The sequence below is a fragment of the Pongo pygmaeus genome, chromosome 12, assembly GCF_028885625.2.
Source record: "Pongo pygmaeus isolate AG05252 chromosome 12, NHGRI_mPonPyg2-v2.0_pri, whole genome shotgun sequence".
Taxonomy (NCBI): domain Eukaryota; kingdom Metazoa; phylum Chordata; class Mammalia; order Primates; family Hominidae; genus Pongo; species Pongo pygmaeus.
This window is the reverse complement of record NC_072385.2, coordinates 48608176-48627038: the sequence shown is the minus strand read 5'-3', so window position 1 is coordinate 48627038 and position 18863 is coordinate 48608176. Positions and strand designations below refer to the sequence as shown.

The 18863-nt window shown below is 42.2% G+C and overlaps 1 protein-coding gene across 2 annotated transcripts in view; it reads left to right on the top strand.

The window, feature by feature from the left end:
• DNAH6 (dynein axonemal heavy chain 6) overlaps nt 1-18863 on the top strand; it is a 322627-nt gene that overhangs the window by 153271 nt on the left and 150493 nt on the right. For both annotated transcript variants that reach the window (XM_054474947.1, XM_054474946.2), the window contains 5 exons: nt 5392-5613; nt 6429-6576; nt 8428-8585; nt 13083-13214; nt 17492-17663. In XM_054474947.1, the coding sequence (XP_054330922.1) occupies nt 5392-5613; nt 6429-6576; nt 8428-8585; nt 13083-13214; nt 17492-17663 (832 nt within the window). The remainder of the gene's footprint in view (nt 1-5391; nt 5614-6428; nt 6577-8427; nt 8586-13082; nt 13215-17491; nt 17664-18863) is intronic.

Sequence of the window (18863 nt, the reverse complement as noted above, 5' to 3'; positions counted from 1 at the left end):
AAAGATCAGGTTACCCACAAAGGGAAGCCCATCAGACTAACAGCTGATCTCTCATCAGAAACTCTAAAAGCCAAAAGAGAGTAGTGGCCAATATTCAACATTCTTAAAGAAAAGAATTTTCAACCCAGAATTTCATATCCAGCCAAACTAAGCTTCATCAGTGAAAGAGAAATAAAAATCCTTTACAGACAAGCAAATGCTGAGAGATTTTTTCACCACCAGGCCAGCCTTGCAAGAGCTCCTGAAGGAAGCATTAAACATGGAGAGGAACAACCGGTACCAGCCACTGCAAAAACATGCCAAATTTTAAAGACCATCAATGCTAGGAAGAAACTGGATCAACTAATGAGCAAAATAACCAGCTAACATCATAATGACAGGATCAAGGCTAAATGCTCCAATTAAAAGACACAGACTGCCAAATTGGATAAAGAGTCAAGACCCATCGGTGTGCTGTATTCAGGAGACCCATCTCACGTGCAGAGATACACATAGGCTCAAAATAAAGAGATGCAGGAAGATCTACCAAGCAAATAGAAAACAAAAAAAAAGCAGGGGTTGCAATCTTAGTCTCTGATAAAACAGACTTTAAACCAACAAAGATCAAAAGAGACAAAGAAGGCCATTACATAATAGTAAAGGGATCAATTCAACAAGAAGAGCTAACTATCCTAAATATATGCACCCAATACAGGAGCACCCAGATTCATAAAGCAAATCCTTAGAGACCTACAAAGAGACTTAGACTCCCACTCAATAATAATGGGAGACTTTAATACCCCACTGTCAACATTTAACAGATCAATGAGATAGAAAGTTAACAAGGATGTCCAGGAATTGAACTCAGCTCTGCACCAAGTGGACCTAATAGACATCTACAGAACTCTCCACCCCAAATCAACACAATATACATTCTTCTCAGCACCACATCGCACTTATTCCAAAACTGGCCACATAGGTGGAAGTAAAGCACTCCTCAGCAAATGTAAAAGAACAGAAACTGTGGTCTCTCAGACCACAGTGCAATCAAACTAGAACTCAGGATTAAGAAACTCACTCAAGACCGCTCAACTACATGGAAACTGAACAACCTGCTCCTGAATGACTACTGGGTACATAATGAAATGAAGGCATAAATAAAGATGTTATTTGAAACCAAGGAGAACAAAGACACAACATACCAGAATCTCTGGGACACATTTAAAGCAGTGTGTAGAGGGAAATTTATAGCACTAAATGCCCACAAGAGAAAGCAGGAAAGATCTAAAATTGACACCCTAACATCACAATTAAAAGAACTAGAGAAGCAAGAGCAAACACATTCAAAAGCTAGCAGAAGGCAAGAAATAACTAAGATCAGAGCAGAACTGAAGGAGAGAGAGACACAAAAAACCCTTCAAAAAAAATCAATGAATCTAGGAGCTGGTTTTTTGAAAAGATCAACAAAATTGATAGACCGCTAGCAAGACTAATAAAGAAGAAAACAGAGAAGAATCAAATAGATACAATAAAAAAAGATAAAGTGGATATCACCACCAATCCCACAGAAATACAAACTACCATCAGAGAATACTATAAACACCTCTATGCAAATAAACTAGAAAATCTAGAAGAAATGGATAAATTCCTGGAAACATACACCCTCCCAAGACTAAACCAGGAAGAAGTTGAACCCCTGAATAGACCAATAACAGGATCTGAAATTGAGGCAATAATTAATAGCCTACCAACCAAAAAAAGTCCAGGACCAGATAGATTCACAGCCGAATTCTACTAGAGCTACAAAGAGGAGCTGGTACCATTCCTTCTGAAACTATTCCAATCAATAGAAAAAGAGGGAATCCTCCCTAACTCATTTTATGAGGCCAGCATCATCCTGATACCAAAGCCTGGCAGAGACACACACAAAAAAAGAGAATTTTAGACCAATATCCCTGATGAACATTGATGCAAAAATCCTCAACAAAATGCTGGCAAACCGAATCCAGCAGCACATCAAAAAGCTTATCCACCACGATCAAGTTGGCTTCATCCCTGGGATGCAAGGCTGGTTCAACATATGCAAATCAATAAACATAATGCATCATATAAACAGAACCAATGACAAAAACCACATGATTATCTCACTAGATGCAGAAAAGGCCTTCAACAAAATTCAACAGCTCTTCATGCTAAAAACTCTCAATAAACTAAGTACTGATGAGATGTATCTCAAAATAGTAAGAGCTATTTATGACAAACCCACAGCCAATATCATACCGAAGGGGCAAAAACTGGAAGCATTCCCTTTGAAAACTGGCACAAGACAGGGTTGCCCTCTCTCACCACTCCTGTTCAACATAGTGTTGGAAGTTCTGGCCAGGGCAATCAGGCAGGAGAAAGAAATAAAGGGTATTCAATTAGGAAAAGAGGAAGTCAAATTGTCCCAGTTTGCAGATGACATGATTGTATATTTAGAAAATCCCATCATCTCAGCCCAAAATCTCCTTGAGCTGATAAGCAACTTCAGCAAAGTCTCAGGATACAAAATCAATGTGCAAAAATCACAAGCATTCATATACACCAATAACAGACAAACAGAGGGTCAAATCATGAGTGAACTCCCATTCACAATTGCTTCAAAGAGAATAAAATACCTAGGAATCCAACTTACAAGGGATGTGAAGGACCTCTTCAAGGAGAACTACAAACCACTGCTCAACGAAATAAAAGAGGACACAAATGGAAGAACATTCCATGCTCATGGATAGAAGAATCAATATCATGAAAATGGCCATTCTGCCCAAGGTAATTTATAGATTCAATGCCATCCCCATCAAGCTACCAATGACTTTCTTCACAGAATTGGAAGAAACTACTTTAAAGTTCATACGGAACCAAAAAAGAGCCCACATTGCCAAGACAATCCTAAGCCAAAAGAACAAAGCTGGAGGCACCACGCTACCTGACTTCAAACTATACTACAAGGCTACAGTAACCAAAACAGCATGATACTGGTACCAAAACAGAGATATAGACCAATGGAACAGAACAAAGCCCTCAGAAATAATACCACACTTCTACGACCATCTGATCTTTGACAAACCTGAAAAACAAGAAATGGGGAAAGGATTCCCTGTTTAATAAATGGTGCTGGGAAAACTGGCTAGCCATACGTAAAAAGCTGAAATTGGATCCCTTCCTTACACCTTGTACAAAAATTAATTTCAAGATGGATTAAAGACTTAAATGTTAGACCTAAACCCGTGAAAACCCTAGAAGAAAACCTAGGCAATACCATTCAGGACATAGGCATGGGCAAGGACTTCATGACTAAAACACCAAAAGCAATGGCAACAAAAGACAAAATAAACAAATGGGATCTAATTAAACTAAAGAGCTTCTGCACAGCAAAAGAAACTACCATCAGTGTGAACAGGCAACCTACAGAATGGGAGAAAATTTTTACAATCTACCCATCTGACAAAGGGTTAATATCCAGAATCTACAAAAAACTTAAACAAATTTACAAGAAAAAAAAATCAAACAACCACATCAAAAAGTGGGCGAAGGATATGTGCAGACACTTCTCAAAAGAAGACATTTATGCAGCCAACAGACACATGAAAAAATGCTCATCATCACTGGCCATCAGAGAAATGCAAATCCAAACCACAGTGAGATACCATCTCACACCAGTTAGAATGGCGACCAGGAAACAACAGGTGCTGGAGAGGATGTGGAGAAATAGGAACACTTTTACACTGTTGGTGGGACTGTAAACTAGTTCAACCATTGTGGAAGACAGTGTGGCAATTCCTCAAGGATCGAGAACTAGAAATACCATTTGACCCAGCCATCCCATTACTGGGTATATACCAAAGATTATAAATCATGCTGCTATAAAGACACATGCACATGTATGTTTATTGCAGCACTATTCACAATAACAAAAACTTGGAACCAACCCAAATGTCCACCAATGATAGACTGGATTAAGAAAATGTGGTACATATACACCATGGAATATTATGCAGCCATAAAAAAGAATGAGTTCATGTCCTTTGTAGGGACATGGATGAAGCTGGAAACCATCATTCTGAGCAAACTATCGCAAGGACAGAAAACCAAACACCACATGTTCTCATTCATAGGTGGGAATTGAACAATGAGAACACTTGGACACAGGGTGGGGAACATCACACACTGGGGCCTGTCATGGGGTGGAGGGAGGGGGCAGGGATAGCATTAGGAGATACACATTAGATTACATTAGTGTAAATGACGAGTTAACAGGTGCAGCGCACCAACATGGCACCTGTATACATATGTAACAAACTTGCACGTTGTGCACATGTACCCTAGAATTTAAAGTATAATAATTAAAAAAAACTTTGATTCTGGATAACAATAAAAAAAAGAAAGTAGAGTGAATTGCTCATAGTAGAGGTAAATATTTTACATGTTTGTAGATACACATATGTATGTATGTCGAGAGTCACAATGAAACATGAATTTCTTACTAAAAGTCACTGTCAAATGACCTTGGAGCAATATTGCTCTGTACAGCTGCCAGGATGAAACTTCTGAAACGCAATCTGATTATGTTACCTACCTGCTTAGAATCCCTCACTGGACTGTTGCTCTAAGATTTTTAATAAGTAAAGCTTTTTATAACTTGGCCCATCTGTATTTCCAGCCTCATCTCACTGTATGCAGCACTCTCATGCTTCCCAGCATACACCATATTTTCCACGACATCAGACTTCTAATCCTGTTTTTTTAGTCTGGATCCTGAACCCCTTCTTCCCCACCCCATGCCATCCCTTTTTTGCCCATCTGACTCCAGATTGTTCTTCAAGTCTGAGTTGTAGCATTACCACCCCTGGAAGCCTTCCTGAATCTGTAGCCATCACCATAACTCCCCTGCAAGTAGAAATGAGCCATCCCTGTGTGTGTGTGTGTGTGTGTGTGTGTGTGTGTGATTGTAATAAACTCCTTTAGAGCCCTTATTTCCCCATGGGTATTAACTGAAGTGCTTTTGTCCCTCAGGGGAATTACCAGGTCATTGAAGACAGAGGCTGGGTCTCATTCAGCACTTGTCCTCAACATCGCAGACAGTATTTGGCATGGAGTAAGCCCTGTGAATGTTAAATTTAATTAAAAAGCTATACAATTCTGACATGGGTTTTAATATAATCGGTATAACACATATTTCCATGCATTGTGTTGCATGATTTTGTTTAAATAACTAGTCTCAGATACCTAAATAACTATGTATCTACAAATAAAAAAGAAATCCAAATCCATTTAGGTTTTTTGACTGCCTTTTTTTCTATATGAGTATATCTACTACTGTGTATCCATATTGCTTATTCCCTATTGAAAGTGGTGTTTAATTTTGTACTTTAGCTTCCCAGTTCTGGTGATCTGTGGAGCATTCATATGGACTTTGACACCAAACGGCTGGATCCCTGGGAACGAATCATACCTACCTTCAAATACAACCGAGATGTTCCATTTTTTGAAATACTTGTCCCCACAACTGACACAGTGCGCTATGGGTATCTAATGGAAAAACTACTGGCAGTCAAGCATTCTGTGTTGTTTACTGGAATAACTGGAGTGGGCAAGGTAGGAAACTTACATCAGACAAGAAGTCCTCTCCAAATGTGAGGGCGTGGTGGCCTTAGAATTGTTAGCACCAGAAGTAATATTATTGCTGAGAGGAATTTTTTTTAGCGTTTAGCACTTTTGCAGGAAGAACGTTATGCTGAATCTATATTGATCCTGGGAATTGTTCCAAAGTTTGCCAGTTTCCGGACACATTCTTGGAGTTGATACTATATGAACTAGAGGGCCAGCGTTTGTGTTTAGGGGCTTTTATGTTTTATCCCTTGGTATTTTGGGGGCTGCCACTGGACTGGTTGGATGAGAATTGGGCAGAGGAGTTTGCATTCCCAAAACACTGTTGATAGAGATCAGCCCATCCCCTCTGGCCTGTTCACTTATACCTGATACAGCAATGGTATCCTTGACTATTTGGGGTTTTTTGTTAGAGTAGAATGGAGGGAGGAATATTGATGATTTGGGCTTCTTGGTTTTGGAGAATCCACATAAACAGGACTTCACCGTTTCCCCAAAAAAATATTCTAAAAGAAATTTGGATCTTTCTGTGACTCTTTCCATAAATTGGCTTGAAGAGTAGCCAAGATGGATTTTGGCATGAAACTAAATTAAAACTTTTTGCTAAGATAGTGCTGATTAGAATATCTCTTTGGTTCTGAAAAATATAACTAAATGGAATCTCCAGTAAGAGAAAGCAGACATTTCAATCTGGCTTTAACCTCTCTTTTTATCCTGTTTCTTACTCATTGTGCCAAATTATTACAGATATAACTGAAAGAGGTTATATTCATGTGACATTAATTAATTTATTTTAATTTAAGTCTGTGATTGCAAAAGGATTGCTAAATAAAATTCAAGAATCAGCTGGCTATGTCCCTGTTTATCTGAATTTTTCTGCTCAAACTTCATCTGCAAGGACACAAGAGATCATTGAGTCAAAACTGGAGAGAAAAAGAAAAAATATTCTAGGTAAGAATCACTATTTTAGTTTGTCCCACACAAATTATTCATTAAGCTAATAAATGACATAAATAGTGCATGTAATAAAATGACAATTGGACATTTTATTTGCTTAATTTACTTGTAAAGGTGATTCTGTTCATGGCATCTTTATGCTAGCTATGTAGACGTCTTAGTGTTGCCAAGCAAGTCATTTATTTCTATCATCACCTTCAACTCGGAACATCTTCAGTCTCTGCCTCTCCATGGCTCTCCCTCTCTCCACCCAGGTTCTTCCAACATGCACTGATTTCCCCTTATTTAAAATAAACAAACCTCTGTATATTTGGCACATTGGGTTATCTGAACTCAGTGAGGAATAAGTATGAGACTGTTTTGGTTTTTTCTTCAGTCAGTACTTTCAGCCAGGTTTTGTGGAAGCTTCCCCACCCTCCCTTACTAACTGCTTAGATAACTAGCATAACTTTCTGGTCACCTTCAGACATTTGGAGTCTGGGCCAGTCTAAGCCTCAATCCAATACCCAATTCAAAGTTCCTCCTCTCATCTGTCCTAAGCCAGGTTTGTGGCTCCAGGTACGTATGGGAGGTGAAGGGGTCATGGAATGCTCTTCACTCCTCCCCACCCTCCCTGTAGGAGGCTGGAGTATGCAGGGAATGGGAGGAGAAGAAGGAAAGGACAAGTTTCTTCTCCCTAGCCAGTGCTCAGATGGGCCTCTCTGTGGCTGGCCCCTGCTTCTCTAGCTGGCAGTGAGTGGTGTCCATGCTGCCTGTGAGGCAGGCTTTCAGGAGTGGACTCTTGTAATCAACTCCCAAAAGAGCTGTTTGCAGGTCAGGCATTGGCCTTACCACTGGAAGTTTCCCTGAGGGTGGGAGTCAGGACCTCAGCCCTCACTCTCCAGCAGTCCATCTGCAGCCTCTTGCAGCTGGGGCCCCATTTCCTCAGTCCACAGTCTCTGGGGTGGTGCACCAGCCAGGGCTCAGGCTTGGCTGCCTCCCACATTGCTCACCATCCAGCAGGCCCTGTCATGCCAAACAATGGTGCCACCAGCTGCTTCACTGCCTCCTCTATCTGTCCCCTCTCTCCTGCTCAGGTAGGCAAAGGGCAACAGATGCCAGTCTATTTTCTGGTGGGGGCCCCAAATTCTTACAAAGGTTTATCTTAGACCCCTTCCTTACCCCCCACCCCTTCCTGCTACTTGGCTTCCAGGGGGCCACAGGATGGAGTGGAGCACTCAGTTTGCCTTGGAATCGCCTCCTGTAATAATCCCAACCACAGGGACATGGCTATTTGTCCATCGGGTTTCTCTTTCCTCTGCTATCACTCATTCCTTTTTCTAATGAGTGTGTATATTTATTTAAATGTGGCATTGTGCAGCCCCACTGCACTGGATTTCCCTTTGATGTGATCAGGATGCTTTTGAATATCTAATCTGGTTTCCCTGTGAGGGTGCTGTGATGACATTTATGAAAGGAAACTTTGGCATTCTTCCTCTTCCTACTATGGAAAGAAAATGATGTTCCTCATTCATGCCTAAGCCACATGGTAGCTGAGGGCAGTGGGTGTGGCTGAGACAGAGGAAGGTTCACTCCTTGCTGGAGAGAGACCACCATCTTGTGCCCTGACAGTGAGGGTAAGGGGCCACCTGGCATGACAACGTGGACGTCCTGACCAGGACCACATCTTCCTGAAGGGGCCTGGGTGGGGCCAGAAAGAAGTCTCTCCTCCTCCAGGCAGGACTCAGAACTGAGCTCTTTATGACCTGTAGGATGTCATTGAGTCCAAAGTCATACCCTAGCTTTGTCTTACATTTTCTAAGGGAAAATCATAATTCTTAAATTAAATTCATTTTATTTCCCTAGGAGCACCGGGAAACAAACGAATTGTGATTTTTGTTGATGATTTAAACATGCCCAGACTTGATCGCTATGGCTCTCAGCCTCCGATTGAATTACTTCGGCAGTATCAAGATTTTGGGGGATTTTATGACAGAAACAAACTGTTTTGGAAAGAAATACAGGTTACTTTAACTTTTAAATTACTTGGTGTGCTTAAACTTAAATGTCAAGGAAATATGATGTATAGTTTGTGAGACTACCATAACAAAGTACCACAGATGGGGTGGCTTACACAACAGAAATTTATTTTCTCATAATTCTGAAGACTAGGCATCTAAGAACAAGGTGTCTGCAGGATTGGTTTCTTCTGAACACTCTTTCCCTATGTCTTTACATGGGCTTCCCTCTGTGTCTGTCTGTGTCCAAATCTCTTCTTATAAGGACACCCATCATACTGGATTAGGGCTTACCCTAATGGCCTCATTTTAGCTTATCACCTCTTTAAAGACCCTATCTCCAAATACAGTCACATTCTGAGACAATGAGTTAGGACTTCAACATATGATTTGGGGACAGAGGACACAATTCAGCCCATAACATGTGGCCTCAGTTTTTCCTCCATGTAATTCAATGCATTCAGTCTATATTGAGTTTTTGCCATGTTTGATTCAGGAGATCCATGGACAAGTGAAACAGTCCCTGCCTCCCAGAGAGCTTCAGAGGATAGACAGATATTTCTAATGCAGGGTGGTGAGAGGGGAGAGACAGGAGGGATTCAGGGGTGGGGCTGGGTTGAGGATGGGAGAAGCCTCCCAGAAGTGATGCTGGAGCTGGATTCTGAAGGCATGCATGCCAAAGCAGGGAAAGGGAGTGTTTTACACCCCAGAAGTGGGGAATATAAAATACTACGGTGGTGTGAATTATGAGCACCAAAGCAACAGGAGAGGCAGAAGTCACATCCCATGGTGCTGTGGGCCCATGAGGAGGAGCCTGGATTTATCCTGTAAGTGCTGAGTAGCTGCTGAAGGAAATGTTATGGAAAGATCCCCTTGGCTGCAGGGCAGGGATGGGCTAAAGAGGAGGCAAGACCAGAGGCAACTGCAGTAGCCTAGAGGACAAGAGATGAGGGTCGAGCCTCCTATGGTAATGTGTGTGGTCAGAAGGGTTTAGAAGCCAGAAGGCAGATCAGCAGGACTGGTGGTGTGTTAGTCAGGGTTCTCTAGAGGGACAGAACTAATGGGATAGATATGTATACATAAAAGGGAATTTATTAAGTATTAACTCATGTGATCACAACGTCCCACAATAGGCCGTCTACAGGCTGAGGAGCAAGGACAGCCAGTCCAACCTCCAAAACTGGAGAACTTGGAGTCCGATGTTCAAGGGCAGGAAGCATCCAGCATGGGAGAAAGATGTAGGCTGGGAGGCTAGGCCAGTCTCTCTTTTCACATTTTTCTGACTCCTTATAGTCTAGCTTCACGGGCAGCTGATTAGATTGTGCCCGCAATTAAGGGTTGGTTAAGGGTGATTCTGCCTTTCCCAGCCCACTGACTCAAAAGTTAGTTTCCTTTGGCAACACTCTCACAGACACAACCAGGATCAATACTTTGTATCCTTCAATCCAGTCAAGTTGATATTCAGTATTAACCATCACAGGTGGGGTTTGGAGTCAAGAGGGAGAAGGGGGAAGCTAGGTTGACTGCCGCATTTCTGTTCTGGAAAGCAGAAACCAACACCCTTGACAAGAAAAGGGCAGGGGACATGTTCAGTTTTGCTCACAATAAAAACAAATAATTGTACCAGGCGCTATTCTAAGTGTTTCCCACCTACTAGCACCCAACATCCCTACAAGATGGATAATGCTATCAGCCCTGTTTTATAGATCAAGAAATAGACCAAGAGTATGGAGTTATGTGACTGGTCCAAGGTCACACTACTAGTAAGGGGCAAAACTGGGATTAGAGCCCAGGCCATTTGGCTCCTGAATATGTGATTTCAGCTAAGATTCCTCCCTGCCCCCATTTCTAAGCTGCAGTTCCCTGGGAAATCCAGGTAGAGCACTTTCTGTCTATCAAAATGAGAGCTTAAACAGGCATAAACATTCTGTGAAGTGAAAAATGAGTGTAAGAGGCAGAGGGATAAATGGAGACTGAAGAGAGGGTTCAAGCTGTGCAGAGGTGAAAACTGAAGGGGGCACAGATAGTACGTACTGAGAAAGGGGCCTCAGTCACCAACACAGGGAGCCCCGGATGGAAGATGAACTCATATTCAGTTCCTGGGAACTTTATAAACAAAGCAGTCTTTTGCATATAAGGCTTTTTACTTCCCAAATAAGTTTATCTAACTTTATCTACCCAACAATGCAGTGAGGAAAGAATATCACGTGCCCTTTGCAGGTTTAGAATTCCCCTGACTCAGTGCCATGGGGATGAAGGTGAGAAGGGAATGACTGCCAAACCTCCCACCAGGCCAGAGCTCAGTGGCTCCTCTCTGCCAAACAAGTCATATGGAAATGCCTTGCCCTGGCACTCTGAGGCTCCCACATATGGCCGTGAATGGCTGCTCTGATCCAAGGGTCTTTTGCTGCTCCCTGCACATGCCCCACAGTCCCACTGAGGCAGAGGCTTGCTGTCTCCTGAATGCACCCATATCCCCCACGGCATGCCTTTGTGATGGTGTCCTCTACCTGGAAAGGCCCTGCTCTCCAGCTCTTCCCTTGTAATCCTCCTACTCCTTCACGGCCCATCTCCAAATTGCCTTGCTCACAAGGTCTTTCCTTAAACCCCCATTTCCAGTGTGAGCTCCTCTTTCACCCACATGGAGCACTGTGTGTGTCTTTATGGCCTTCACATTCTATCTTGAATCAGAGCTGTTGATGTGCTCATCTTGTATTGCATTCCTTCATGTTAGACTCTGAGCTCCTGACCTCCATCTCCCTCATCTTTATGGCCCCTGCTAAGCTTAATACCTTGTACATAGTAAGCCGTTGTTTGTTGGAACTGATTCACGTAGAGACAGGGACTTGCCCACCTCAAGCCTTGGTACTGTAGATCTGGGATCAAGAGTGCCTTCCTCTTGGTCTTCAGATTCTTCCTCCTACTAAAGGAGTTGGCACACACTCTTCCCTTTGCCAGAAATGCACCTGCTCCCTTCACCCCTATGGCCTTGTCTTCTGCTCCTGTCAGCTTCCAGCTCTCCACTGCAAGTGCCACTTCCTTGGCCAAATCTTCTCCGACCCACAGACTAAGTTAGGTTCCCCCAACAAGCATTGCCTCAGCATTATATCCCTTTCCTTCAAAAAACTTTCTGTGATTTATATTGCAATTTTATTTTATTTTATTTTATTTTATTTTTGAGACAGGGTCTCATTCTGTCACTGAGGCTGGACTGCACTGGCACAATAGAGGCTCACTACAGCCTCAACCTCCCAGGCTCAAGCAATCCTCCCACCTCAGCCCCCGAGTAGCTGGGACCACAGGCACATGCCACCATGCCCGGCTAATTTTTTAATATTTTAGTAGAGACAGGGTTTCATCATGTTGCCCAACCTGGTCTTGAACTCCTGGACTCAAATGATCCGCCTGCCTCAGCCTCCCAGAGTTGCACATTTATTTTTAAGATCATTGATTTATGGTATTAACCTCTGTCCTTCCCACTAAAGCTGCTTTAAGATGGAATAGGTGGCATGTTCTCTCCATTAGACCCACAAGGCTTTTGCTTTCCATTTAACTCACAATAGCCCAGGCTATTTGTGGATTCCATGTTTGAAGATCCACCTGCTCACAAAATTTATTTGTAACTGCAAAATCAATATTCATAGCATTTATTCTGTCCTTTGCAGACATGTATGGAGTGGCAAAAAAATCTAGCTATCCAACCCACAGTTTCCAGATGAGGTGGAACAAGACAACACTCTGCCTTCTTTTTCAGCTCTCATGCTGTAAACAACTGCCCTTTTCACAGTCTACTTGAGACCACATTTTCACATTTTTGTGCCTTCTGTTAGTGACTTTGCTACTTAAAATGGCCCAAGTGTGGTGCTAAAGTGCTGTCTACTATTTCTAAACACAAAAAGGCTGTGATGTGCCTTACTGAAAAAAATGAATGAGTTTGATAAGCTTCATTTAGGCGTGAGTAATAGTGCTATGGTCCATGAGTTCAATGTTAATGACTCAACAATATAAAATAAGGCATTTTAAACAGAAACACACATAAAACAAAGTTATGTATTGGTCAGTTGACCAAAATGTCATCACCAGAGACTCACAGAAACCTAACCCTAGGAGCAGTGGTTTGGTAACCACTAATCCAGTGCTCCAGCCAACTTTACTAAACTTAACTACCATGAATAATGAATATTTGTTGAAAGAATGGCTATGTTTTATCTTCAGATAACAAAGTTTTTAGGATTACAGTTTCATATAAAGGTATTTGTACAAAGTAGATGAATTAGCTGAGTGACCTTGAGCAACTTACTTAACCATCCAGGGCCTTGGTTTTTTAATCTATAAAATAGGTGTAATTACAGTGATCTCTTGGAGTGATTGTGAGAATTAAGTCATTTAACATGCACAAAAAAATGTAATGCAATGCTGGCATTTGGGAAGTCCTACCGTTAGGATAGGCAGGTCTCATTTCGTTCTCTGCTGAGTGATCCAAGTGGATTTCTCTGCACACAGGATGTAACAATCGTATCGGCGTGTGCACCTCCAGGCGGTGGCCGCAACCCTGTGACTCCCCGCTTCATCAGACACTTCAGCATGCTGTGCCTCCCAATGCCCTCAGAGCACAGTCTGAAACAGATTTTTCAGGTGAGTGTCGATTTTAACTTAGGCAACAGGAGGAAAAGAAAGCATATTTGTTCCAAGGCTCCCACAATCAAAGTGGTGTCTGTGTTTCTAAGGAATCCATCTATCCATCTCTTTCCTGAGCAGGAAGCAGGTAAATATGGACTCCTGGAGAGTAGCTGGCAGGCATTTGCATCACTGCCTTCTGTATCTGTTGGTCTCAGAGAGTTCTAGAAATGCAGAAAGATTGTGCAAACAAAACCCCTACCTTTAGAGAAGGCTGCATCTTAGGTCCCTGCCACTTAGCACTCCACACACAGTTCTTGGCAGATCTTATCACTACCCAGCCCCTGCCTTTGTGCTCATCTTATCCCTAACCACCAGGTCTGCGTGTCCACTTGCCACCAAACTTGGCACCTGATACGCCAGAGAGCTCAAGCTCAACACACCTAAAACAGAACTCATCTCCTCGGCCACTCTCGCTAAGAATAATAACCTATATTTTGTCCATCTGTACTCACTTCCCTAACAGGCTACTTCCCCATCCTTTATATGGGAAAAATAATAACACCTGCTCTACAAGTGCTCAACAGATTGAGAGGCATTATTTTGAGTAGAACGGTAAGAGAATATGAAGCAGCATGACTAAAGCCCCGCATAACCAACCTGCAAAGGTTGCTTAGAGAAGAGAGATTGTGAGCTGAGTCTTGGGGATACTGGGAATTGACAGGGAGGAACAGATCTTAGGAACAGGAAGTGCTGGGTGAATGCAACTGCAGATGCAGGAAATGGTAAGGTGGGCACAAAGGTAGAATAAGACGGTTCAGGTGACTGGCCTGGAGAAGCTGATGACAGTAATGTGGACAGTGATGCCCAAGGATATGGCAATTAAGTGAACCTCCACATTCACCAGCATCAACTTCTTCCAGTGGAAGCCCTCTCTCAAGAGGGACAGACCCCGCATGTATACAACCTTCAGTACATGGAAAGGAATTTTCTATTTGTATTGAAATAGCTTATTTCTGTGGTAAATTATTTTTAATAAATTGAAGTAGTTCCAATAAGCTGTTTAGGAGCTAATGCCAAAATGGTATATAAAAACTGCCACATTTTGAAAAACTTTCGGAGAGTGCTTTAGAAAATAGGAAAAGATGGGAGCTTCACTTCTATAATTAAGCACCAGAGTATAAAACAAGACATAACAGGAACCACCAAAGCCATTAGAAGGGTTGTCTAAGGCCTGCACACTTTTTTGAGAACTTTTATATTTATATTTTGAAGTTTGAAGTGAGTGATTCCCAACCACACCACAGATACACTGTGATGTGATGAGTGGTGAGGGGTGTCTCAAGAAACTTATGCCTGGTTAGAAGAGACTGAATTTGCAAATTATTTCATTTTTTATTAAGTTAAAGCAAATTGAGGGTTTAACTTAATAAAAGTTAACTAAATAAAAGTTAAATAAATGATTTATTTACAAAACATCATTCTTCATCATTCCAAAATGGAATGATTTCCATTTTGTGGGTGGGAAGAATACAGTGAAGTCTGGGCCACTGGGAAAGACATGGTCCCCAACTCTCAACCTCCTGTGGGATTATCATGTCCATGGAAATGTGTCATCCATGGGAACATCATCCAGCAAGCACACCACAGCTGAAAACTGGCTGTGATAGGGCTGCTTCTTCCCACTGTAACTTTACAGGTTTACATTTAAAACCCATACCAGCTATAAGGGGAAATAGAAATGATATGTGGCAAAACTGAGAGATTCTGGGGTCTACCAGGTTGCACTGAATTCAGGTGGGAAAGAATATTGCTCTCATTACAACGGACAGGGTATTTTGCCTGTAGGAAAAAAGAACTTGCTCTAGGCCCATGGATCTCAAACTTCATTTTTCATCACATCCCACCTAAGCAGGACCCAAGAATTCATCACCCATCTGTCCTGTCCTTCATTACTGTTTGGAGGAGAAAGAACTTGGATATAATCAAGAATTGAAGAAGAGCAAAATCAATAAGTTAAAGTAAATTTATTGTTAGCAACATATATAAATAGATTTATTTCTACTATATAAAAGAAGCCTATGAGTCTAAATAGTACATGTATATTATATATAATGTTTTCAATCACCTATTAGTGTTAACACGATTAGTCCTATCATTGTACTTTCTTTGATAGTCTGTTGCAAATTAGTTAAACAGTGCATATATGCAGGGAGCGCACCACTAATGTCCAGTCACGGTTTGCACAGTTGGAATATGTACATTATAAGTGACTCTTTCTCGGACCACAGTTCATACAAACCTGAGTGTTTACTTATTGGAAATTTATGTGCCAAAATATGCATCACTATACACTCTAAGGGTAAACTGAACAGCACACAACCAGGTAAATTTAATTTAATGAAATTTCTAGTTAGAAAGCTATAACAGCAGTAACTGAAAACTGTGATCAGCTCCATAAACTAGTGATAACATGCTTATGCCAAAGAATCCTTCTCCCAAAACTGAGAAACCTGGCTGCATCTTGTGTGCATGTTCTTAGTAAGAGTTTTGCAAAGTTGCCAAACAGATCATGTAAGCCAGGTCCTTAAGTAGAATACCAGGCTGTGGTCCTCAGTAAATTCTATGATGATACGCAAATTTTAATGTATGGATACCAATTTAGTAGCCTTTAATTCATTCATTAAACAAATATTTGTTGAGCACCTTCCATATGCCTGACATTGGTATATAATCCCTGCCCTCATGGATCTTCTTCCATGGACACAGACAATGAATAGATGAATGAGATATCTAGATATAGACACACAGTTACTCATGTATATGTTAGAAACTGTATTTGTATTTGTGTCATGGAGAACACAAGGCTGGAGATTTCTACATACATATAACATATATATAAATAAAATTATCAGCTTGTCTATTCTCCATCATACACATACAAATGGACAGATTTTCATCAAATTTAAAGATTGGGTTTGAGATGGTCCTACATAAAATATTGACCATGTGAAGTATGTTAAACTCATGTTGGGGTCCCAGGAGGGGGTACCTAAAGAGGTCATCCTCACAAGTTAAAGCAAATGTTAAACAGGAGGCCCACTGAGAACAAATACTCAGGTTTATTTCAAAAGATCTCATATATGACACCAAATCTGAAGTCACAACTTCAGATTGGACTAACTTGCAAACATTGATATGCATTCTCGTCGCTTCTCCCATTAGTTACTCCAGGGTTAATGGTGATAAGAATTTATCTGTTTAAAAAACAATAATGATTTTTCCAAGCACTTGGGGGTCAAGGATTAGCTAATAAATACACATGTTCAAGTTGTGATGTTATGGATGAGAAGATCAGAGAGACTGATGGGGGAGGACTTGTTTTAGACTGAGTGGTCAGGAAAAGCCTCTCTGGAGAGATGGCATGTAACCTAAAACATGAAGGATGAAAAGGCACCTGCCAAGCAGAGAGGGCTGGGCACAGGGAGAGGGGAGCAGCAGTGCAGGGGCCTGAGGTGGGAAGGAGTGTGGGTGTTCAGACTAGTGTGGTGGGGACATGGGGAGCAATGGAAGGGAGGGGTGAAGTGAGGGAGCTGGGGGAAGGGTGGACCAGCAGGGAGACCAGGATGGAAATAGAGAGGCCAGAGTGAAGGAGAGAGAGGAGAAGCCCAGATAAAAAAGAGTGGGGGCCAGGATGGGGTGATGTCCAGGGAAACAGAGGGAAGCAAACAGATCCAAGAAATGTGTTCAAGATTGATTTTGCGGGACAGAAAATGGGAGGTGTCTAAAGAGACTTCCAAGCTCCTGATCTAAGCTTAGGAGGGAATGGCCAGCTACTGAGATGGGGAAGCTGAAGTGTGAGGGAGTTCACCATTGCAAGTAAGTCGCATTTAAAATATACATGAAGATGAAAGTCTATGAGAGTGGTGGTCATTCATCCATAAAAGTGAGAGAGAGGGTTTCTGTTCATTTCCAGGTGGGTTTGTGCACTTCGTGATGACCCCTTGGACTCACCTCAAGCAGAGGTCTAAATTACTTGAGAATGTGTTCATGTAAATTCACTAGTCAGATATGAATGCCACTCAGGCATCACAAAACAATCACAGAAGACAGGAGTGAGCGCATTCTCGAGAATGTTTTCTGAAATGAGCAGAAGAGCTTTGATACCAGAAGACTTGGTGTTGGAATTTGGCTTTCTATCTATTATTAGAAAATGTTATCATCTGGAGTATTTAAAAGATAGATATTTGGTTTAAAATAAATCTAATCCTCTCATATTATGCTTCTGGTTCTAGGCCATCTTAAATGGTTTCCTGAGTGACTTTCCACCAGCTGTAAAGCAAACTGCATCAAGCATTGTAGAAGCCTCAGTTGAGATTTATAACAAAATGAGTGTTGACCTCCTGCCAACACCCACCAAGTCCCATTATGTCTTTAACTTGAGGGACTTATCCAAATGTGTGCAAGGTAGTGTACTGAACCCTCGTTTTCTGATCTGCACCCTCCCTACTTTTCCATTGGCCCCCAAATATCTCAGTAACATTGTATGTATGCAGGTGTCGGTGACTCACCCAGAAATCCCATCACCTGTTCCTATTCAGGCTGAGTGCTTCACAGCTATTTCACATGGCCAACACTGCCTCCTATTTCTCACTCCCAGCTGGTTACTTGTCTTTCACTGAAAAAAAAAAAATAGAAGCAATTGGACCAGAGCTGCCTCATCTTCTAAATCTCCCAGACAACCTGCATCTTCCTTCTCTGGGCTGAGCTGCCCCTGCATCTGTCAGTGCCAATGCTCCTTCTAGTACCGAACCCAGTCCCCTCCTGTCTACTCAAGGATTTTGCTATCATAATTCCCACTTCTCTTCTCATCTTCAAAGTTTCCTTTTTTATTGGATCATGCCTAACAGCATAAAAAGCCACTATCTTACCTCCCATCTTAAAAAAAGTACATATTTTTCTTTAAGTCCCATATCCCCTGGTGGTACCCCTCCCATTTCTCTGCTCTTTCTAGAACTCTTAAAGAATGGTCTCTCCTCCCTGTCTCACTTACTCCCTCCAGTTCTCCCTTTAATATATGTCCATCAAAGTGTGATACCCAACACTGCGCTCAACTGCTCTACCTGAGTCCCATCTCCGTCTGCTCAGATCCACTGGTCAGCTCTCAGCGGCACCTTAACCTCACAGCAATGTCCACGCAACTTTCACCTCCCCACCTTCTCCAGTGGTCCAGGGCAGGCTCTCCTGGGGTCCCCCCTCACTGCCTGCTGTCGCTCAGTCTGTTTTGATAGCTGCTCCTCTTCTTCCCTACCTCAAAATGTTGGGGCCACAGGGCTCGGTCTTGAGATCTACATACATATTCTCTCAGTAATTCTGGTCAATTCTACATCGTCAAATACCGTCTACTCAGAGATGGCACTGGAGTGCCTGCCTTCAGCTCCCACCCCTACTCTAAGAGTCCGACTTGCATATCCAGCTTCCTTCTCAGCGTGCACCCTCAGGCATCCAGCTGGCCTGCTAAACTTGGCATGTCTAAATGGAACTCTTGCTTTTCCCCTCCACCTTGGCCATGCATACCCCGGCCCCAGAGGAGACTACCGTTAGTTGCTCTGGCCAGGAACCTTGAAAACCTCTATGCAATCCACAAATAATCCTGACAGCTTTATT